The 24,910-nt window shown below is 41.7% G+C and overlaps 1 protein-coding gene and 1 pseudogene across 1 annotated transcript; one reads left to right on the plus strand and one right to left on the minus strand.

The window, feature by feature from the left end:
• The first annotated feature begins 1,811 nt into the window (after positions 1-1,811).
• Positions 1,812-15,612, plus strand: LOC9267906 (plasma membrane ATPase 4-like; annotated as a pseudogene).
• A 2,934-nt stretch (positions 15,613-18,546) lies between these two features.
• On the minus strand, positions 18,547-20,929 carry LOC4331328 (silicon efflux transporter LSI2-like). Its single transcript, NM_001402018.1, has 2 exons — positions 19,630-20,929; positions 18,547-19,534 (listed from the first exon to the last, which is right to left on the minus strand). The coding sequence occupies exons 1-2, from the start codon at positions 20,777-20,779 to the stop codon at positions 19,266-19,268; spliced, it is 1,419 nt and encodes a 472-aa protein (NP_001388947.1). The 5' UTR covers positions 20,780-20,929; the 3' UTR covers positions 18,547-19,265.
• Between the last annotated feature and the right edge of the window lie 3,981 nt (positions 20,930-24,910).

Consider the following 24,910-nt stretch of genomic DNA (forward strand, 5'->3'; position numbering starts at 1 on the left):
TGCCTCCCTCCCCCTGTTGATAACTGATTCAGTGCTCCGGTATCTGCTAGGAAGGAGTAGTTGTTTCACTCTATCCACATTGTTGAATACTCTCAATGAATGAATATTGTTGGCGCAGGCCGCTCTTGTGCGGATTGTTGTCTTGGCATTTTTGTTTTATTTTATAAATTTTGGAATCAAATTGGTCGCGCTGCTCTTTTTGTTTCTGCATTCTGGATTATCTGAATGGAGTCTCTACACTGTACACCACACTTCAGCATTATTCAGTAACTGCGCGCGCGCGCGCACGCGCGCGCACACACACACACATACATACATACATACATACATACATACATACATACATACATATATATATATATATATATATATATATATATATATATATATATAAACACACAAAGCTGCCTCCAATGCAAAAGGGACAGTGTCATTTCCCTGCTACAAATGTCCTAATTTCCCTTTGGTGTGATTTTTGTTGAAAACACTTGTGTCGCAACAGTGGATTCATCAAAATGTCTGCGATGCCTGTTAACTCTACTTAATTTCTTTTCTATAAAAGCAGGTGTCCCTCTATAAACACACACACGCTACTTGGCTTGCTCTTGTAAATGCAACTGCTTGTTCTCTCCTGTGTAAAATGACAATTGGCAAATAGCAATTACTCATGCTTCTTGACAACTTGGGGTAGTACCACCGTAGAACTAGAAAATAAACTACACTGAGGATTAGCCTCATGTGAAAATATCTTACAATTATTGCTGCAGCTCAAAGAGTGTCTGAGAGATTCCCTCTTGGATAGTACTACTACAGGGCTCATGCCTCCCCCCTCATTGTGTTCAAAGCAACGGTTTTCTATTATTTCTTCTGGACATGAGACACAGATATGAGCAATATGAGCACAGATTTGGATTTTACTAGTGCTAGTTTTTTTTTAATATGTGACGCCGTTCACTTTAGCGTGACATTTGACTGTTCATCTTATTCAAAAAAAAAATATATATATGTCATATATTTTGTTGTGACTTGTTTTATCATCAGAGAAACTCTAACCTTAACTTATATTTTGACATATTTGCACTAAATTTTTGAATAAAACGAATGGTCAAACGTTATGTGAAAAGTCAATGCTGTCATACATGAAAAAACAGAGGTAGTACTAGTTTTTTTAATGTACTGTTCATTTATTAAAATAATTCTTCCCAATGTGTGAGTTTCAATGTTCACCTGTTTTAATTTTTACAGTTGGTTTCTAGTAAAAAAAAATTACACTATCTTGATTATCTAGGTCCCATATACCGATTACTTTTCTAACTAAAATTGATCTGTGTAAGATCATTTTATTTAAATAAAATAGCTTCATAAGGTCAAATTTATGGTTGCTGCAGGAGGACAGCATGCTTCGAAAATTCCTGATGAAGCTCTTCTCACTCTGGGAATGGAACAATATCTTCCCCAAGTACAGGAACATGATCTGTGTCATACTTAACTCCATGTCATGGGTTACAGTATCATCTACAGTTGTGTCCCTCACCATTGCTTCAGCTGGCCAGAGATCTTCCATGATGTCCATCGCTATATATTTACTAGCTACAAGCTTGACAGCATGCTTGACTGTGAAACTTGTTGTGGAGTATGCTAAGGCTCCATTGGAGGCAAAAGCATATGCACCAAGGGCGAAGGTTCTGAGGGATGGGATGTGGATAAATGTGCATGCAGTGAATCTGGTACCTGGGGATATCATATTTCTCAAAGTTGGGGACATTGTCCCTGCCAATGCCCGTGTCCTCCGGTTTGAAAAAATCAACACAATGACTTGCTGGGCCAAAAGGTCTGTTGATTGTGTACACGGCTTCCTCATATACTATGCTTGGACCGTGTCCTGTGGCCAAGGGACTGCTGTTGTTATTGCGACTGGTCGTGATATTCCTCGAAGCACACTTCGGCTCTACCCGCAACGTTACACTCGGCCTGGGCAACTTAAAGAGGGAATCATGCTTGTTGGCTGCTTCTGCTTTTCTCTTGTGCTATTTGGTACCATTGCGGAGGTAATCTTAAGATTGTTGTTCCAGAAACACAGCTCTGGAGCTATGCTGCAGGGTGGCTGTTTTATGGCATTAATTGGGGTGGTTCCAATGGCAATGCCTGTTGTCCTCTACCTTGCATTGGCATTTGGATCTCTAAGGCTTTGTTTGCTGGGGGTTGCTAGTAGAGGGACAGTTGCCCTTGAAGATCTGGCAAGCATGGATGTCATGCTTTTTAACATGACGGGCACCATAAAATGTAATAAACCCTCTTTTGCCAGGGACAAGATTGAGTTGTTTGCGAAAGGTGTTAATGAAGATCAGGCTATTGTGTTAGCTTCACGGGCATCAAGATCCCAACATGAATTGTACATTGAACCAATTGATCCAGCTATTCTGAGCCTCTTGGATGATCCAGAACAGGTTCCCTTTATCTTACTATGTTGCCTTTTAATCCCTCTCTTTGTGTATGCGTGTGTGTTATAAATTAACTTAACAAGCATATCATATCTATAGGCAAGGGCTGGTGTTCAGGTCATAGAGCACCATGCCCATTTCTTTGTTTCACTAAAGTTGATGTTCCTGGCTACATATATTGATGAAAATGGTTCTAAGTGCTGTGTATTCAAAGGTGATCCTGCAAATGCAAGTCACTTATACAATATTCACACAACAGAGAAGCGTGTGAGTCCTGTCATTGTGGCTAATGGGACAATTGCATGTGTTGTGTTAGTACAGGCATGTTCGTTAGTAGTCTTCTGTTTTTATGCTATAGGTTGCTCATCAGTGCGGCTGTAGCAAAGCAGTCAAAGAGAGAATTAGTATGATAATGGATAACCTTGCTGTTGATGGGTATCAGGCCATAGCTGTAGGACATCAGGTAGGCAATTTGACTCTGTATTAACACCTTGAAACTTGCAAACTTATAATGTATGCCACAATTTACATTTAATTTCTGTTATTTTCCTCCAGTCAGACTCATGTTGGGAATTTGCTGGCCTACTACCTTTCAAAGAGGACCTTAGACATGATAGCGCAGATGCTCTCAATGGCCTTATCAGTCTGGGTTTTGTGAAACCATGTGTGGTTATAGTTCTTTTGTGATGGGAAATTGACAAGTACCGGATGTGCAAGAAGTGTGTGTGTGGACTAACGTTGGTCAGGTTGCGACATCTGTGCCAAGACAACGGTTGTTTGGTTCATGTGTGTGCAGGTGATCGGGGTCGATCTTGGTCAACGGCGGATCGGGACTAGACTCAGGGAGGAGTTGAGGTCCAAAGCGATCAAGGATGCCGGGTGACAAGATTGGACACAAGGTTGCACACGGTGGACGAACACCGTGTGAAAAGGTCTTTGCAACAGGCTTCACAAGGCCAAGTGTGCAAGCATCGGATTCGCGAAGAAATCAGAAGGGACTGTGCAAGTGCATTGCTGCTACAGTACTTGCTGTAGGTAGCATACATGCATGTACACGTACTGTACTTGTGCAAGGAGGAGCTTGCACTGTACTGGTTGCTACTAGCATGGCTCGGTGGAAAAGTCAAGCTAGCTAGCTGTGCATGTGCGCTGTGATTGGTTGGCAGGGAGGCCAAGCCAATCCAGCCGTTCCACGTGGCCCAAGATGGTGAATGGCTCGGCTCGGCAGGCCTGCATCGTCCAAGCAGCGACGGCCCAAGACGGCGGCCCATGGCGCATGGGCTCAGGAGGTGCAGGCAGCTTGCATGCGCAAGGACGCGCGCGGAAAAACCGTACGCGGCAACCCCCGTTTCGCGTGACTCGATCGGAGGCGGGTGCAGGAGCGCGGGACCCACACGCGATTTTGCAAGCGCGCGCGGGAGCGGCTCAGCGGGACGCGTGGCGGCTTCGGGCTGGTTGGGCGCTGGCGAGCGCGCGCTGAGGAAAAGGAGACGGAACGCGCACGACGCGGCTGGGCAACGTGGCAAGTTTGGATTCGTCAAGACGGAGAGCACGCGGATTCATCAGCAAGAAGACCATGTGAGGGTTCGGATCGATGAGGTGGCAATCATCTGGAGCTTTTCCTTTGAGTAGAAGGAACAATGGATGGACCAGATCTGTTCTGAGTTAGGGTTTCGCCCTAGGGGTATTTGAGACAATGTCTTAGGGGTCTTAGGCTATAAATAGAGAGATGGATGCAAGGGTGGAGGTTGCTCCTTTTGGTAATCATTTTGAGATGCTCGGTGAGAGAGTTTTCGTGTGAGTTTGGAGTGTGTTTGCCCGAGAGGCTTTTGTATTAGGATTAGTTTGGAGTGTGTTTGTCCGAGAGATTTTAAGTTTGTGTTAATGTTCCTCTGAAGGTGTATGTTTGCTCCTAGTTGAGCGGTTATTTTGCATCACCTATAAATGAAATGATTTGAAGGATTTCATTTTTGCCTTGTCCATTTAAATTCCGCAATTTAAATTCCGCTTGCAATTTGAACTTTGCGATGATGAGTTTTGCTCTCTCTTTCTCACCTCACTTCTAGTTTCGGGAATTCCTTTTCTCTTCCTCCTCTAGTTTCGGGAATTCCTTTTCTCTTCTTTTTCTCTCTTCTTTTCTAGATCCGGCTTCTCTAATAGCCGCGATTCTAGTAAGGATTTTGAGAAATCCGGCTTGATGAGTATTTTCGGGGGCAAGATTTGAATTGCTATATTCACCCCCCCCCTCTATAGCTGTTCTTGGTCTTTCAATTGGTATCAGAGCCCGGTTAAGTTCGTTGTAACCTAACCGTGGCAACGAACGCAGCTATGGAGGAAAAATACTCTGCGAAACCATTTGTTTTCGATGGACACAATTTTGTCATTTGGAAGGCACGAATGGAGGCCTACCTCCAGTCGCAAGGGCATAATGTGTGGAATAAGGTTAAATCTCCTTATACTGTGCCCGATGATGCTGACATCACGCCTGCAAATATGGCTCAGGTTGATTTTAATTATCGTGCAAGAAATGCAATCATTGGTGGAATTTCTTCTGGTGAATTTAATCGTGTTCAACACCACAAGTCCGCTCATGACATGTGGACTGCTCTATGCAATTTCCATGAGGGAAACAATGATATTCAATTGGTTCGTCAGAATCAATTTCATAAAGAATATCAAAGATTTGAGATGCACCCAGGAGAGTCCATTGATTCTTATTTCAAACGTTTTGGAGAAATTATTTCGAAGTTGAGATCTGTTGGAAAAGAATTTTCTGATAATGATAATGCTCGCCATCTTTTGAATTGTCTTGATTATGGTGTTTGGGAAATGAAAGTTACTTCCATCACAGAGAGTGCACCTCTGAGTGACCTTACCATGGACAAGCTTTACTCAAAGCTAAAAACCCATGAGATGGATGTTTTCCATCGGAAAGGCCTCAAACACTCGATGGCTTTGGTAGCTGATCCCTCTGGTAGTACTTCTTCTAATGACTCAGCCTTTGTGTATGGTGGCTTCTCTCTTGCCGCTTTACACTCAGTCACTGAGGAGCAATTAGAGAAGATCCCTGAAGATGATCTTGCTCTTTTTGCTAGAAAATTCTCAAGAGCTTACAAAAATGTGAGAGATAGAAAAAGAGGAAAAACCAATGAACCATTTGTGTGTTTTGAGTGTGGAGAGCCTAACCACAAAAGAGTGAATTGTCCCAAGTTGAAGAAGAAGAGTGACAAGACGACCAAGAAGCCCGAGGGACAAGGGCGAAAGGGGAAGAAGGATTTGATGAAGAAGGCGATCCACAAGGTCTTGGCGGCTCTTGAGGAGGTGCAGCTTAGCGACATCGACTCCGACGACGATGATCAAGAAAAGGGGGACAAGGACTTCTCCGGGATGTGCTGTCTCGCCAACAACGAGGACTTCATCAACCTGTGTCTCATGGCGCTTGAGGATAAGGATGACTCATCGGAGCATCCTGAGGTATGTCTTGATGATATCCCTTCCTTGGATGGTTCTCTTTGTGATGATTCTTGCTCAGATAATGACTCTGTTGATGATGAACTAAGCAAAGAAAGAATGGCACACTTGATGATTGAAATTAGTGATAAGTATAGGTCTTCTAAGTATAAAATTGAGAAACTAAAATCTGAAAATGATGGAATGGCGCTAGAAATTGCTAGGCTTCGATCCATGATTCCTGAGGAGGATACCTGTTCTACTTGTGCTTCATATCTTTCTGAAATTAATCTCCTCAAGGATAAGTTGAAATCATGTGCTTTAGGAGCTGGGAATCCTTCTAGTGCTAGTGCTGCTTGCTCTACTTGCTATGAAATGAAAGTTGATATGGGTTTGCTTGAGATGGAATTGAAAGAACTAAAAGAAAAATTTGTTCATGATAGGATTGGTAGGTGTGAAAATTGTCCCATTCTCACTAGTGACAATGATGAATTAAGACAACAAGTTGCCATGCTTAGGACCAAGAATGATTTGTTAGAATCTTTTGCTACTAAGGAACCTATTCATTCTTCATGTGCTAATTGTGCTATCCTGGAAACTGAACTAAAAGATGCTAAAACTGTCATTGATTCTATCAAATCTATTGATTCTTGTTCTTCATGCATTTCTCTGAAAGTTGATCTTGAGTCTGCTAAGAAAGAGAACTCATACCTACAACAATCTTTAGAGAGGTTTGCTCAAGGAAAGAAAAAGTTGAACATGATCCTAGACCAATCCAAAGTGTCCATAAACAATCAAGGTATAGGCTATGATTTTGCTGAGTCTTTGAGGATAGGTACCCATGAGATTTTAGGTGTCACAGATGGGATGATAGAACTAGCTCAAAAACCTATAACCTTCAAGTCTGCAGGTTTCATTGGAAACACTAGTTCTAGTACACCCAAAACCTCAGAACCAAAGATGGTACCTATGACTAGCAAGTCTAAGCCTGTAGAGTTACCTAGACCCAAAAATCCAAAACAAGTTGAGCACAAGCAAAACCAGAGACAAACCAAGCCTGTAGAGAAAACCAAGTATGAGTGCACCTATTGTGGGAAAGCTGGTCATTTGGTAGGTTTCTGCTTTAGAAAGGCTAGAAAAGAGCGACAAGAACGTCTTAGGACTAGAAGAGCTACTAGAGTCCCTGAGAGGTTCGAGTGTGCGTGTCATTGTCGTTCAAGTGGTGTATCTCGCTTTCCTCGCCGAGATGTGCACCCTCGACGTGACCTAGCAGGGTTGGGGCAAAACAGACATGGTCATCTTGCATATAATTCTGCTCATAACACTAAAGATGCTTGTACTTCTCGCATGATTCAGTACTGGATTCCTAAGTCATTTTTCACTAACCCCAGTACTGAATCATCGAGATCTGCTGTGTCTTTCTTGTAGGATTTTGGAGTAGGGAGAAGTAATTCTTGGCTTGTGGACTCCGGTTGCTCACGCCACATGACCGGTGAAGCCAAGTGGTTTACTTCTCTCACTCGTGCATCCAGTGATGAGACCATCACTTTTGGGGATGCGAGCAGTGGACGCGTGATGGCTAAAGGAACAATCAAGGTCAATGACAAATTCATGCTGAAAGATGTGGCACTAGTAAGTAAGCTTAAGTACAATTTGCTCTCTGTTTCACAACTCTGTGATGAAAATCTGGAAGTTCGTTTCAAAAAGGACAGGTCTCGAGTTCTTGATGCTTCTGAATCTCCTGTTTTTGACATTTCTCGAGTTGGTCGAGTTTTCTTTGCTAACTTCGACTCTTCTGCTCCTGGTCCTTCTCGTTGTCTCATTGCCTCAGAGAATAGGGATTTGTTTTTCTGGCATCGACGTCTTGGTCATATTGGCTTTGACCACTTGTCTCGCATTAGTGGTATGGATTTGATTCGGGGTTTGCCTAAGTTGAAAGTTCCGAAAGATCTTGTGTGTGCACCATGTCGTCATGGGAAAATGACATCTTCTTCCCACAAGCCTGTTACAATGGTTATGACAGATGGACCGGGACAACTGCTTCACATGGATACGGTTGGTCCTGCTCGGGTCCAGTCAGTTGGGGGGAAGTGGTATGTCTTGGTTGTTGTGGATGATTTCTCTCGCTACTCTTGGGTCTATTTTCTTGAATCAAAGGAGGAAACATTTGGCTTCTTTCAGTCTCTTGCTCGTAGTTTGGCTTTGGAGTTTCCTGGTGCTCTTCGAGCCATTCGCAGTGATAATGGCTCTGAATTCAAAAATTCTGCATTTGAATCTTTCTGTGATTCTTCTGGAGTCGAACACCAGTTTTCTTCGCCATATGTCCCACAACAGAATGGGGTGGTTGAGAGGAAGAACCGCACCCTTGTGGAGATGGCACGAACTATGCTTGATGAGTTTACGACTCCAAGAAAATTCTGGACTGAAGCTATTTCTGCTGCTTGTTTTATCTCCAATCGTGTGTTTTTGAGAACTATCTTGCACAAGACGCCATATGAGCTCAGATTTGGTCGTCGACCAAAAGTTTCACATCTCAGGGTCTTCGGTTGCAAATGCTTTGTTCTTAAATCTGGAAATTTGGACAAGTTTGAATCTCGATCATTGGATGGCATTTTCCTTGGCTATGCTACTCATTCTCGGGCTTATCGAGTTTATGTTCTTTCAACCAACAAAATTGTGGAGACTTGTGAAGTCACTTTTGATGAGGCTAGCCCAGGAGCTAGACCAGAAATTTCAGGTGTTCCAGATGAAAGCATCTTTGTGGATGAGGATTCAGATGATGATGACGATGATTCTATTCCTCCACCTCTAGACAGTACACCACCAGTGCAAGAAACCGGTTCTCCTTCGACTACATCACCTTCAGGAGATGCACCAACTACATCATCTTCAGCAGCTGAGGAGATTGATGGTGGCACATCAGGACCGACAGCTCCCCGACACATCCAGAACCGACATCCGCCTGACTCGATGATCGGAGGCCTGGGTGAAAGGGTAACTAGAAATCGGTCTTATGAACTTGTCAATTCAGCTTTTGTTGCCTCTTTTGAGCCCAAAAATGTTTGTCATGCTTTATCTGATGAGAATTGGGTTAATGCCATGCATGAAGAGTTAGAAAATTTTGAAAGAAACAAAGTTTGGTCTTTGGTAGAACCTCCCTTGGGTTTTAATGTGATTGGAACAAAATGGGTTTTCAAAAACAAACTAGGTGAAGATGGTTCAATTGTTCGAAACAAAGCCAGACTGGTTGCACAGGGTTTCACCCAAGTTGAGGGCTTGGACTTTGAAGAAACTTTTGCACCAGTTGCTAGATTAGAAGCTATTCGAATTCTTTTGGCTTTTGCTGCTTCAAAAGGTTTCAAGCTTTTTCAAATGGATGTGAAAAGTGCTTTTCTGAATGGAGTTATTGAGGAAGAGGTCTATGTCAAACAACCTCCTGGTTTTGAAAATCCAAAATTTCCAAATCATGTGTTCAAACTTGAAAAAGCTCTTTATGGTTTAAAACAAGCTCCCAGAGCCTGGTATGAAAGATTGAAAACCTTTTTGCTTCAAAATGGTTTTGAAATGGGGGCTGTTGATAAAACTCTTTTTACTCTTCATAGTGGTATTGATTTTCTTCTTGTCCAGATATATGTTGATGACATCATATTTGGTGGCTCCTCTCATGCACTTGTTGCCCAGTTTTCTGATGTGATGAGCAGGGAATTTGAAATGAGCATGATGGGAGAGCTGACTTTCTTCCTTGGACTTCAAATCAAGCAAACCAAGGAAGGAATCTTTGTACATCAGACCAAGTACTCCAAAGAGCTCCTGAAGAAGTTCGACATGGCCGACTGCAAGCCAATCGCCACTCCCATGGCAACTACTTCATCGCTTGGTCCTGATGAGGACGGTGAAGAAGTTGACCAGCGCGAGTACAGAAGCATGATCGGCTCCCTCCTCTACCTGACTGCGTCAAGGCCGGACATCCACTTCTCCGTGTGCCTGTGCGCGAGGTTTCAGGCTTCTCCAAGAACATCACATCGCCAAGCAGTCAAGCGCATGTTCCGCTACATCAAGTCTACACTTGAGTACGGTATTTGGTACTCCTGCTCTTCTGCCCTTTCAGTTCGAGCTTTTTCAGATGCTGATTTTGCTGGGTGTAAGATTGATCGCAAAAGTACTTCTGGCACTTGTCATTTTCTTGGCACTTCTTTGGTCTCTTGGTCCTCTCGTAAGCAGTCTTCTGTTGCTCAATCAACAGCTGAGGCTGAGTACGTAGCTGCTGCTAGTGCATGTAGTCAAGTTCTTTGGATGATTTCAACTCTGAAAGATTATGGTCTGTCTTTCTCTGGTGTTCCTCTGCTTTGTGATAATACAAGTGCAATCAATATTGCAAAAAATCCAGTTCAACACTCCAGGACCAAGCACATTGAGATACGGTACCACTTTCTCCGAGACAATGTTGAGAAAGGTACCATTGTGCTAGAATTTGTTGAATCTGAAAAACAATTGGCAGACATTTTTACAAAACCACTTGATCGCTCTCGTTTTGAGTTCTTGCGGAGTGAGTTAGGGGTGATCCACCCCTATGGCTTGATTTGAGGGGGAGTTGTTTTTCTTTTGCATGCATTTGTAACATATTGCATCATGTTTACTTTATGCATTGTATTATACACTCTTCAATTGAGCTTTGCTTGTTATCTCTTGGTCATCACTATGCTATGGATGTATCACTCTTATGCTAGTTTGATCTCTTGTCTAGCTTTCATTTGCTTAAGTAGCTTGTGTGATCATGTTATGCTGTTCAAGCGTGTTGAAACCTGCTTAAATTAACTATTCATTTGAACTCAATCAATGTGCAATGCTTGCTCTAGAAGTTTGTTTAAATTGAAGTATCCTTCTCATACTCATGCCATGTTTACATTCTTTTCGCAATAACTGTCAGTACATGCTTATGAATGCTCATGCTTATGCGTCCATACTTTGTATCAATCATGCTTTACAAGTTTTATCTCTGTTTTTGTCCGGGCTACTGAGTGCGTTTACGCATGAGTAGTGCCGAAGATAGCACTGAGACAGCCTGTAATGGGAACTCTAGCTGGAAAACTTGATTGAGGTCAGACGGCAGTGTTTGGCACAACCATCACTTGCTGACTGATAAGATCAGGTGGACCGTCGTGATTGTGCTATTGTCTTTAAAGAAATTAAAAAAAAATCATAAAAATAAAAGTCATGAGAAAAGATTAAAAGCTCATGTTCTATGCTTTGTTATCATGTTGATACTCTTTATGAACTGGGCATTAGCACATTAGCATGGGTTCATTGCTTTGTTTATGTAAATCTTGCATGATTATGAGCTGGTTTGCTTCCTTTTAAGCTTCTTCTAGAAATAGCTTTGCACACTAAATCACTAATTCACTTGAAAGCTTTTTGCTTGCTGGCGATACTAACTTGATATTCATGACTTGTTTCATACTTCTTATGCACATGCTTAGCTAGGCTTGAGCACATGCTTGTATCTGTGTGATCCATGTCTACCTTTTGATGCCTTTAGATAACTCTCAAAGCTCTCAAAACCTAAAATTTGCAAGTTTCATCTCATTTTTATCTTGCATTTTTGTCTCTTTTGATCTTGATGGCATCATTGACAAAGGGGGAGAGAAATTTGCACTTATTGAAAATTAAAACTTGCTTTAAATCTTGGTGAAAGGGGGAGTTTGGCACATAGGGGGAGCATTCTTGCATTTGCATTTGCATCCCTTTTTTCTTCTTGTCACTTGGTCTTGATTTTTCGCGATTTCAAAATGACCAAAGTTCGCTTTTGCAAAATGGTTTGCTTTGTGAATCAAAAATCAAATTTTCAAAATTTTGCTTGAGATTGTCAATGTTCCCATCAAGGGGGAGATTGTGAAACCATGTGTGGTTATAGTTCTTTTGTGATGGGAAATTGACAAGTACCGGATGTGCAAGAAGTGTGTGTGTGGACTAACGTTGGTCAGGTTGCGACATCTGTGCCAAGACAACGGTTGTTTGGTTCATGTGTGTGCAGGTGATCGGGGTCGATCTTGGTCAACGGCGGATCGGGACTAGACTCAGGGAGGAGTTGAGGTCCAAAGCGATCAAGGATGCCGGGTGACAAGATTGGACACAAGGTTGCACACGGTGGACGAACACCGTGTGAAAAGGTCTTTGCAACAGGCTTCACAAGGCCAAGTGTGCAAGCATCGGATTCGCGAAGAAATCAGAAGGGACTGTGCAAGTGCATTGCTGCTACAGTACTTGCTGTAGGTAGCATACATGCATGTACACGTACTGTACTTGTGCAAGGAGGAGCTTGCACTGTACTGGTTGCTACTAGCATGGCTCGGTGGAAAAGTCAAGCTAGCTAGCTGTGCATGTGCGCTGTGATTGGTTGGCAGGGAGGCCAAGCCAATCCAGCCGTTCCACGTGGCCCAAGATGGTGAATGGCTCGGCTCGGCAGGCCTGCATCGTCCAAGCAGCGACGGCCCAAGACGGCGGCCCATGGCGCATGGGCTCAGGAGGTGCAGGCAGCTTGCATGCGCAAGGACGCGCGCGGAAAAACCGTACGCGGCAACCCCCGTTTCGCGTGACTCGATCGGAGGCGGGTGCAGGAGCGCGGGACCCACACGCGATTTTGCAAGCGCGCGCGGGAGCGGCTCAGCGGGACGCGTGGCGGCTTCGGGCTGGTTGGGCGCTGGCGAGCGCGCGCTGAGGAAAAGGAGACGGAACGCGCACGACGCGGCTGGGCAACGTGGCAAGTTTGGATTCGTCAAGACGGAGAGCACGCGGATTCATCAGCAAGAAGACCATGTGAGGGTTCGGATCGATGAGGTGGCAATCATCTGGAGCTTTTCCTTTGAGTAGAAGGAACAATGGATGGACCAGATCTGTTCTGAGTTAGGGTTTCGCCCTAGGGGTATTTGAGACAATGTCTTAGGGGTCTTAGGCTATAAATAGAGAGATGGATGCAAGGGTGGAGGTTGCTCCTTTTGGTAATCATTTTGAGATGCTCGGTGAGAGAGTTTCCGTGTGAGTTTGGAGTGTGTTTGCCCGAGAGGCTTTTGTATTAGGATTAGTTTGGAGTGTGTTTGTCCGAGAGATTTTAAGTTTGTGTTAATGTTCCTCTGAAGGTGTATGTTTGCTCCTAGTTGAGCGGTTATTTTGCATCACCTATAAATGAAATGATTTGAAGGATTTCATTTTTGCCTTGTCCATTTAAATTCCGCAATTTAAATTCCGCTTGCAATTTGAACTTTGCGATGATGAGTTTTGCTCTCTCTTTCTCACCTCACTTCTAGTTTCGGGAATTCCTTTTCTCTTCCTCCTCTAGTTTCGGGAATTCCTTTTCTCTTCTTTTTCTCTCTTCTTTTCTAGATCCGGCTTCTCTAATAGCCGCGATTCTAGTAAGGATTTTGAGAAATCCGGCTTGATGAGTATTTTCGGGGGCAAGATTTGAATTGCTATATTCACCCCCCCCCCCTCTATAGCTGTTCTTGGTCTTTCAGGTTTGGATATAATAGTCCTCACAGGTGATGCAGAAACCCAGCTATCTTCTTGTTGAGATCTCAATTAATTCTTCATCAAATGATATTTCCTTCCCTCTCAGAAAGTCCATTGTTGGTTACAAGGCAAGTGTGTGGAAGGCTTGGAAAACTAGGCATCAATGTTTTACCTGCCCGTGCAGTGTTTGAGTTAGCTCGTAACAATAAAGAAGTTCACTTAAACATCAATGGGATTTCAGATCTCTTTCCAGGTCAATCTTTATGTTCCAAGTGATGCCATACTTCATGCCTCACCTGTCGCTCCAAACGAAGTAATTAATTGCAAGAAGTTCTTGTTTGACAGTGGCAAACACCACTGCTACTACACTACCAACAATGCCGCTTTAAGATTTATGCAATTTAGTTATTTTTGTTAAGCACAGAAGCACCACTTTTACCATTTTGCTCGCTCTATTTGTTAGTGCAGAGGACAACAGTGATATAGTGAGAAGACTCAGAAATTTTGGATGTCGTTGTGCAATGGTTGGGCATGAATTTCTTGATCATGATTCCATAGGTGAAAGTCATATTGGAATATCAGTAGCTGATGCCACTGATTACACCAAAAGTGAGTCCGATCTTGTTTTGACTCAGCCTGCCCTGATACCTATTTCTTCAGCCGTGCAAATCAGTAGGGAAATTTGTCAGATGATGAAGGGCTATATGGTAAGTCAATTTTGATGCAGTTCAAGAGTTTTTGTTGCTGGCAAGGCATTTGACGTGTAGATGACAAAATGGGTAGTCAGTTGAGATGCGTTGCTTTTGTTGCAGATCTACACTGTCTCATCAACTGTCCATCTTGTGAGTACAAACAGTGATTATGTTTTGAAAACTACAGCATTATGCAATGCTAACATTAATAATTATATTTATTGAAGTTCGGTGTCCATGCCATTTTACTTTTATGGAACTTCGACTTACCAAGTTTCTTGACTCTGGTGATTGCTGCTTTTAATTACTGTGAGTTTCAGCTACAAAAGGCCAACCTTACTCTACAATATATATTGTTTGTGCCCTTGTTTCTTTTCATGATTAGTAAGTATTACTTGTTGCTTTTATCTGATTTCACGGGATACACTGAGAGTTAAGAAAATCATTGCTAGCGGTGCTGCTTTTGGTAGCTACATTGTTCTGAGTACAGCCATTTTTTTCAGGGCTGCAACAATGACAGGCTTCTTTTCAGTAAGCACCTTTTCTTCTTATTAAAGGAGATTATTTTGGTCTGGAAAATTGAATGAGCTGATTATTTAGGCTGTGGACAGTGCAAAATTGAACATAAATCACTGATGGACACCGATGAGGAAATTAGAGCTGCTTTGTTCCTTCAGATGAGCATTGTGAATCAGGCTGTTGCACTGTTTGCTTATTCAGATGATTGCTGCCATATCAGATGTCCTGGACCTGTTGTAACATTTGCCTTTATTTTTACCCAGATGGTGAGATCGTTAACTTTTCTCTTTCTGTTTTTGCCGAGTCCATCCTTCGTTTGCTGCTTGTTGATTTCACGGAACTTCTACCTACTGGTCAGAACCATAATTTAGCAATTGGCCACTTTGTTTGTGGCTAGGATTCTAGAAATAATTGCCTAACTGTTATTTTACCAGCATCGTCTAATCATTATTTACATTCAGAGCTAAATCATTTGTACCAACTAAAGTTTTGCAAATTATTAATGTTCAGTTGGGCTGCTGCTCACCATAATTCCTTCCAAGAAACCCTCTGAGTTGAATCGTTATTCATCCTCTCAAAAAAATAGTACGTAGAAACTATGAAGTTTCTAAATTCTTGGTGTTTATATGCTACTCATATAAATACTTGGTGTAGATACCAATCATATCGAGTGATGTTTCCTGTCAGGTGGCAACCCGTAAAGCTGTAGGAGGTGACTTGGATTTTGCTATTGCAAAGGGTGTTGGTTGGCTCAAGGCTGGATTGATATGGCTGTACAACTTTGTCCTGCTCTTTGTCCCTGTTGATTTGTAAGTTGATGGTTTGGGAATTTGACATTACAAATTACTAGATTTTCTTTTCTTCACTCCCCTGTTATAACCATTAGTTTCCTCTTCTTTTGCAGGTCAGATATGGAAGCATGCAAAGATGACTGGAGAAAAATTGTTGACGAAGCGTTCAGCCATCCTACATACAATTCTGCTCTGGTTACTGTACATAATACTTGATGTCAGGCTACAGAAGCCTTTCTCCATTAAAGAACATTCTTGTAGCATGTCATTTCACAGTGTATCACCTTAAATGCCTAAGTAAATATATCTCGGTCGCAAATTATACCTCTGATCTATCCCTCTTGATTCAGAAAACCTATTTTGCATTTGAAGAATTCTGGAGGCGACAGCAGTTATAACAAGGCGGCCACAAACTTCAGCAGTAAATTGGTCTCCTTATAACAATGTCCAAGCTATCCTTTATTTTTCATTTTATGTTAGCTAATGTTGCAAGAGTATTTGCGTAACAAGATTTTGGCAATTAAAAACATACTCCCTCCGTCCTAATATGTAGTAATCTATGTCCAGATTCGTAGTCTTAAGATGTGTCTAATCCCATCCTAGGATGCTACATATTGGGACGGAGGGAGTATGTCAGAGTATAAGCTTCATTCGGTCTTCTCATTCCAGAGAGAATTGGGCTCTAGCTTTTCTCAGGGTTGAATTTAACCATTTTCATATGCATCCTTTCAATCATTTTTATTTTTTATTTTAATATTTATTTTTTGTTTTATCATCTTATTAAAAATCAATTTGTGGATTCTGTTGTTCCAAAACAAAATTTTGTGGATTCCAAGTCCTTCCAAATATTTATTGACTTGTCCAGTATGCATACAGTAAAGTTCATTACTAACATTGAATAATATTGAAAGCACTATTCAGAAAAGGTTAGTCTTTTAAGTGATGATGGATTAAAATTGGACTAACCATCTTCCTTTCTCATTTTGATACAGTAAAGTTTAATTGTTGATCTACTGTGTAAATATAGTGCGTGCGTCATCATGTAAAAGAATGCAGCTTTACCCTCTGAGTTGTCATTCAGGTAATTTCTCATATATTTCTTCTATTAGGATGACTTTCAACTTTACATGATTCATATGGATACATTATCTTGACAGATTAGGGGTTAATTTAGTGATTACATTGCCAATTGTGCAGGCATGTATGACCTAGTTGGCTGGGAGGCTATCCAACTAGATGCATCAACTGGTGTCTGCCTGGCTGCCTGAATAGTTTTATGGTGGTGCAGTTAGCATGTCTGATGATGGCATTGGCAGGTGAGTTTCCAGCGTCACTCCCATACAATTATTATCGTTATACAAATATTTATACATTGGCAAAAATGTGTTGTCGGATGCAGAACGCCAGTACTGAGGTAGCATCGTTGCATGCATCATCCTTAAAAATGCCATATGAATTAAAAAATGCAATGCACATATTTGCACAGTGGAGAAATGTGTTGTCGGATGTACAGGAAGTCTCTTGTAATAGAAAGACTGCATCACCTTAAAAATATAGCCTGAATTTAAAAAATGTGTTGTCGGATGGCCATTGGAGTAGAAAGTAGCGAGGTTTGCATCATCCTGTGAATTATAGAAAGAGGGGTGGTTAGGAAGATATCACGTTATATAGGAGAAAGTAACCTATCGTTGCTTACCAGTTTCCTATCGATCGAGAAATGCTGTTAATTAATTGCCTCTTTTTGTTGACGTTTTTCCCTCTGAGAAGAATATGTTCGGTCCTGAGATATTTGCTCATGTGCTGTACACATTTCAGTTTGGAATGTCCTATTATGAGAAAGATAGAACTTGTGAATTACAAGTCCTAAGGCCGTAAAAAAATATTACAAGTCCAAAAGCATATACTTAGACTAAAGTTCGCAGAACTTTGTCACCAACCTGTGAAAACACTTGCCATTACATATATACTCCAAATCCAAGAGATGCCATTCCTCTCCTTTTATGTTTTTTTCCCTTTTTTATGAAAAAAAAAGTAGCTGTCTTTCAATAAAGATGGCATTTGAAAAAAAAAATGCACAGTTGGTGACAGTGGCGGATCCCCAGCCCTGTTAATGCAATTTTGAATTCATGAATTCGGCTCGTAACCTAAAGACGTTTGGAACACAAGATTTGCATGCCTTCATGAATTTGGGAACCCAGCCGTTTGGAACATAGGAGGTGAGAAAATAAAGGTTTTAGAACTTCTCCTCTTATTATTGTTCTAACCTCTTATCATCAAAAACAAAAACCCTAATATAAAATGTTTAATTTGTAATGAGCCGGGTTTAATCTTTCGTTTTCGGCGTTTGTATCGGAGGGTGCCGATGTGCAAAATTTTAAACATAATTTGATTAAATACAAAAAATAAAAAATAAAATTTTCAGCCGAATTAATACCATATCAAGAAGTCCGATAGAACCAAACTTTCCGAATACATAAAGAGCAATGATGTCAGTAATTTCACTGCCTAAAAATATAAATGTACTACTCGGTTTAGAGCATTTAAACCCTCTTAATTACTACTCCCTCCCATAATATAAGTCGTAACTACTTTTTTTTTCAGATGTTCCATAATATAAGATGTGCATGCATACAATTAATTAGTACATCTTCTCCATTAAATTATGATTTTTTAAAATCCTCTACCCTTAAAATCTCTAATTCTATTGGGTGCATGCATTTTATTTATTAGGGTGATACAAATTAGGAGGTCTTGGTCTTTGAATTAAGGGTGGTTATGACTTATATTTTGGAACGGAAGGAGTACAGTCAGTGGTGGGCAAACAAATTAAATATACACAAGCGTACACTCTAAAATCTTCTATTTTCTGGCTGATGAAAGTACAAGCACAGTATTCAGCATTTTTGCCGGCTAGTGGATCTGCTGTGTGCTGGTGTGTAACTTGATTTAATTTATATTTAGAATAAGAGTCGGATTCGTTGCTTTTTAAATGAAGGGAAGTGAGATTTGCCTTTGGAAAGCGACACTTGTTATTTTTCTTCCTTTTGTTAATGAAGAGGGCACTTATCATTTTGCTTTAATTTGGACCAGAGATTCCGTGATTGTGGGAGTGCCAACTGCCACAGAGAGTTCTTTTTTGTTCTTTTGGAATGGCAACAAGAGCATGCATACTGATATTTTAAGGTAGTACAACTCTGCATACATGGAGCAATTAATTAAGTATAGCATCTCTATGAACTGAGGTGACATTGAACAGACTAATTAATTAATAAACCTAAAGAGAGAGAGAGAGAGAGGGCTACAAATATTTGTTTGAACAAGACATGCTACATACTCTATACGATTGAGATGTGTAGAAACATTTTTTTTCCATGTATTTTGAGGAACATGCACATATCAACATACATGTAATACGATGTTGAATTAAGCAAGCAAATTTAAGCATGCAGAGTGCACTGCTTAGCACACACTGCATGTGTTGCTAGCTAGCTAGCTCCATCTAGTTCCCTCTCTTCTCATCATGATTGACACTTGATAAAATTAAGCAAGATTTAGCTAGCTAGCTGAGCTGATCTGATCACCATGCATGCATGCAAGCAAGGCCAATTCAATTTCAAGCTCGCCGGCCATACACCACACAGCACATATACGGTGGGTAAAACAAAAACAAAAAGGAAATCATACACAACATTGATTCATTCATCCATTCTCTTAATTAATTGACTTGAGGTTGAGGAGCATATATATACGTGCGTGGCATGCATGCATATATATGGTACGGTGGTCGACGACGACGACGACGAGCCTAGCAAGCTTGGATGTTTGTCGATCTCATAATTAATTAATTTGGATGGGTCGATGAGATGAGATCAGATCTTGCCGATGAGGGGTATGCCGACGGCGGTGACGATGAGGGTGGATGGGACGCCGAAGACGATGTGCTGCCAGAAGGTGAGGTCGTAGGCGTTCCTGGGCGCCCTCCTCGCCTGCTCGCACACTATCAGGTTCGCCGCCGACCCCAGCAGCGACAGGTTCCCCGCCACCGTGCTCACCCACGCCAGCAGCAGCCACGACGTCGTCACCGCCGCCGGCGATATCAGCGCCGCCGCCTTCGCCACCTCATCACCCATAAGAAGCACTGCATGCATGCGCATATATATTTTTGTATGTTAATTAGTTATACTTATATGGAGTAGTATACATTAATTCTGGATTAATAGAATGTATAATTACCCGTTGGTACGTTTGATGCGAGGTTGGAGAGGAGGAGGATGATGACGGAGAGGACGGAGATGCCGCCGACGCTGTTGACCTTGGAGTAGGGGGCCATGAAGTCCCAGATGGCTCCCGGGAGGCCCGTCTTGTTGAAGCCGCTGACGGTGATGAACATCCCGGAGAAGAAGACGAGCAGCGAGTAGGACACGGTGTCCAGGCACGGCTCGGCGTCGCGGAAGTCGACCACCACCAGCGCCAGCGCCGTGGTGATGGCCGTCCACGACATGTTGAGCCCCACCATGTAGGCCACCACCATCCCCACCGTCACCACGTACGCGAAGCTCTTGAGGAACAGCTTCCGCCGCGCCTCCGTGCACTGCATGAACCATGGGTGCTTGGTCGTTATGTTCTCCGACATCTCCAGCGACATCATCGTGTTGCCGTTGCCGTTCAGCTGCGGCGTGCTCTTGGCCGACGCCGGCGACCTGCCTTCCTCCACCGCCTCCATCTGCTTGCCGTCGACGCTGAGCTCGGCCCCTCCGCCCAGCTCCCTCCAGTACATGCAGAGCAGCATGACCATGTTGACGGCCATCCCGACGAGCATGGCCGGGAGGATTCCCATGAGGAACTTGGGGAAGGTGATCTTGCTATTGAAGGCGATGACCAGGTTCTGGGGGTTGCCGATGGGGGTGGCGGCGGAGCCGATGTTGGCGCTGGAGGCGAGGGCGAGGAGGAAGGGCTTGGCGGGGAGGTTGCGCTCGGCGGCGAGCTCGAGGACGAACTCGGTGAGGACGACGCAGCAGGTGTCGTTGGTGAAGAGGGCGCTGGCGAGGGCGGTGACGACGCAGACGCGGCACATGAGGTCGCGCCCGCCCTGGCTCTTCCACGCCAGCAGACGCCCCAGGTGCTTGAACATCCCGGCGTTCCGGAGGTAGCTGCCCACCACCATGGTGGCGAAGAGGAGGCCCAGGATTGGGAGGTCGATGGAGGCGTACGCGTCGTCGGGGCTGATCACGTGGAATATCACCATCAGCACCGCGCTCAGCAGCGACCCCGCCGTCCGCCCGATCGGCAGGAACGGCACCGACGGGAACACCGCCATCATCCAGAACACCGCGAACGCGATCGATCCAAGCGCCACCTTGGGCGCCGACGCAAGCTCACTCATCTTCTTCTTCTTCGATCGACCACCACCTAGCAGGTAATTAAGTGTCTGATCGAGCTAGCTAGCAGATTATAGCTAGCTTAGCTACTTGAGCTGATGATCTCTCTCTGGTACGCGCGCAGTAGCTAAGCTGCTAGTGCATGCGCTGCTGATGCTTCCTCTCGCTTCCTCCATGCCGGCTATAAATACTACTCGACGTACTCTCGTCTGCCTAGCTAGCTGATGTCATGAATAACTAATACGCATCAACATGTAGCTAGCTAGCTAGGGTTTTTATTCATTTCTAATTACTACTCCCTCCGTTTAAAAATGTTTGATACCGTTGACTTTTTAGCACATGTTTGACCATTTGTCTTATTTAAAAAAAATTGTGAAATATGTAAAACTATATGTGTACATGAAAGTTTATTTAACAATGAATCAAATGATATGAAAAGAATAAATAATTACTTAAATTTTTTGAATAAGACGAATGGTCAAACACGTACTAAAAAGTCAACGGTGTCAAACATTTTGAAACGGAGGGAGTAATAATCACCTCTAGCTCTGTCCGAAAGCAAAGCTAGCTAGGTAGCGTACAAACCCTAAGAGTCAAAGCCATGAGATCAAAAGGGTAATGTAAACTAATCGATCATCCCCTCTCGTCACACTGCAACCCGGCTTTATTATTCTCGCTTCGGGACAAATTAATAACCACATGTGTATTAATTAATTTTGTAATGCAAATTAGTGCATTTAATTTGTACACTTAACTGCATATTATATATACTAGCATATATATCGCATACAAATTCATATATGTACATTATCAATCTAGCTAATTCTCTCTCACACAATTCACAAGCATACATAATGCTAGCTCTGCGCGTTTCTGCATTGCATGCATGCCAAGTAGAATGTCTCCGTCGATCTACTTGTGGTCTCACTCAAAATTACAAAAGGTTAATTATACGACTTAAAATGGATTGTCGTGGCCTTCCAAATTAAGCAAGCATGATTAGCAGTCGATCGAGAGTTGGCACGCGCGCCAGTTAGAAGCGTCGGCCGGCCATAGCTACCTTGGTTAATCGCGAGCTAGCTGCAATACTCCCTCCGTTTCAAAATATTTGACACCGTTGGCTTTTTAGCACATGTTTAACCGTTCGTCTTATTAAAAAAATTATGAAATATGTAAAACTATATCTGTACATGAAAATATATTTAACAATAAATCAAATAATATGAAAAGAATAAATAACTACTTGATTTTTTTAATAAGATGAATAGTCAAACACGTACTGAAAAGTTAACGGTATCAAACATTTTGAAACGGAGGGCGTATATTAATTCAGTCTCAGCGTTAATAACAAGTACGTATGCACATGTGACATGTAGGATTAGATATATCCATATCGATATGGAGCAGTTAAATGTTGCCATTATTTAACTATTTAATTAAATCTAACATACAATAATCAGCTTGCACACTGTCTCTTTCAGATCATGCATCATCACCGCCGCGCCCTTAACTAAACTAGCTAGATATATACATATGTGCTGTATATATTTATATCTGTTAATTTAAATATCTTTCTGTTTTCTTTGGTTTCTACATGTGTGCATTTAGGCATCTCACACACACAACAACAACAACAACCACAACAAAAAAATTAGCAAAACATCTACAATACCTAATTAGTGTTACTAAATCTAATATTTGAATTATTTTAATACTATATTTATTTTGTGTTAAATATTACCGTGTTTTTTAGGGCTTGTTTGGTTAATTTGCAACCATGCCAAACTATTGGCAATGCCAAATCATAGACAAATTTTTGCCAATGCCAATCTGTTGGTAATATTTGTGTGGTATTAGCAACTATTGGTAGCAAACCAAACATTGCCAAAATCACTATTTAAAATGCCGATATTTGGTATGGCAAGTTTAATTTGACTTCAAATCAAACTAGCCCTTAATAAATTTTGAATAGGAAAAAGATCAAACTGTTTTATAATATGAAGGAACGGAGGGAGTACATCAGTGCGCTGCTATGCATGCGCCGACCATTGGTCGGATTAATTTACTCCGATGATCAGCAAAGTAGTTAGCAAGGCAGGTACTGATGAGCACATCATATAATTAACGGTAGTAAATAATCATCAAATTGCCGATCAAGGCGATATAATGCATGAAACTATCTATGAACAGACTGAAAAAAATATCTACAGGTGCAACGCATATATGAAGCATGCGTACTCTCGTATATGACTATATGACTATACGATATCGTCATATATCAAATTAACTCCCTGCAGGCCACTCACCTTGATACATGCGACAACTAATAGTTCGGTTTGCTACCAATTAACACAAATCGACATACACATACGACGCTAGAAAAAAGCTAAGGAATTAATTGTGTGTTTCATCAAAAGTTCAGATCATAAAGGCTAGTATTAGCTAAAGCCGACGAGTCAGAAGCCACTACTAATATTACATCATATTATATCCGCTGCATGCAGGAGGCTGCTAGAATGAGCCAGGCCAGCTGATGGGATTCCATATTCTTAATTTTCTGTAATTTTAGCAACTGCGACATGATCGACACGTCACTAATTATATTTAACTACTTAACCAAAAGCAGGCATGATAAGACATTCTTCTTTTAACTCGATCGGGATATGTATGCATGCATGGCTGGATCGATTATCGCTCGGAGATGCTTACCTCATATACATTTATAGCTTGATCAATCTCATCTATCCATGGTTATATATATATATATATATATATATATATATATATATATATATATATATATATATATATATATATATATATATATATATATATATATATATATATTCTCCATTATATATATATATAAAATTCTTCCATCCCTTAAAAAAAAACTTAACGTGGTACTAGACTGTGATACATCCTAATATGATGAATTTAGACATGGGATATATGTCATATTTTAATACTAAGTTAAGTTTTTTTTTTTTTGAGACGAAGGAAGTATGTATATATCCTAGATAGGTAGCTATATATATATATATGCATGCGTGGGTGATTGTGTGGACAATATTGGCAGGCAAATTAACCTAGCTGTCTAATATGCCAAGCTAGCTAGCTAGTGTACGTACATGTGTCTTAGTGATTGAACCTGTCCAACGATCAGAGCCACTGAGATACGAAGCAGTAGAGATATATTAGCTAGATATAGCCCTTTGATTAATTAATTACATGCATATATATGTGAATGATTTGTCAGGAAGACATACATTACATTAGTTGATCGATCGATCGATCATATCATGTCACGTGGAACACGATCTCATCATTAATTATATTTGTATATATAGTCCTGGAATGCATGCCCTCCACACATACGGTCTCACAACAATTAAGTTAAGCTATTCTTTGGCAGCATGCAGGTGTAGCTAGCTTCGAATGCATTTGGACAGACAAAATAATTAGATTCAGAGTTTCAAACGAACTCATTCTCTCAAGCTCTTTTCAGCTGTTTAATTTCTAAAGCCTATCTACACGGGTCATGATTAATTAATTTACCAACCTAGCTCGCATAAATGTAGTTCTCGATCGATCGATCGATCATCGCGTGAAGATCGATGATGGCCATACATATGTATCATGGTGGAATTAATTCTCACCATTAACTGAAAGATTAGTGCACACGCATGCAGATCGCAAAGTAATATATATACATTTGGACAGTTATATATAGAGAGAGAATTGAAAGGCGACATAGATATATAGATGATCCAGACTTATTCTGATCAGTTCTAAAGCCTAGTAGCTAATCAGTACATGGCCTGATTCGCGCCAAATCTTCTCTTCTGTAATCTCTGCCTGTGTCGTCTTATCTGTCCCACTTTTAACCTGACTGGCTAGCAGAGAATAGGATAGCAGACCAAACAAGTCATGAAATGGCCCTCATATACCCTTTAATTTAGACTGTTTTTTTCCTAAGTAATTACCATGTTTATAGGTGATTTTAGTGCGGAATGTTGGGTAAAAAGATGATGAATTGGTGGCGAATCCAGAATCCTTTACTTGGCATATACACGTTGTTCTGTCACTGTGGGATCTCTCTACAAGTTCAATTGAGTTTTGAGAGCCCATGCATG

This window comes from Oryza sativa, chromosome 3, assembly GCF_034140825.1.
Source record: "Oryza sativa Japonica Group chromosome 3, ASM3414082v1".
Classification (NCBI taxonomy): Eukaryota; Viridiplantae; Streptophyta; class Magnoliopsida; order Poales; family Poaceae; genus Oryza; species Oryza sativa.

Excerpts from the sequence above, each read along its gene's own strand:
- LOC4331328 (NM_001402018.1), bottom strand. The coding sequence starts at position 20,779 with ATGAGTGAGCTTGCGTCGGCGCCCAAGGTGGCGCTTGGATCGATCGCG. Across the intron at positions 19,535-19,629 it reads CGCATCAAACGTACCAACGG|TGCTTCTTATGGGTGATGAG; the intron begins GTAATTATACAT and ends GCATGCATGCAG.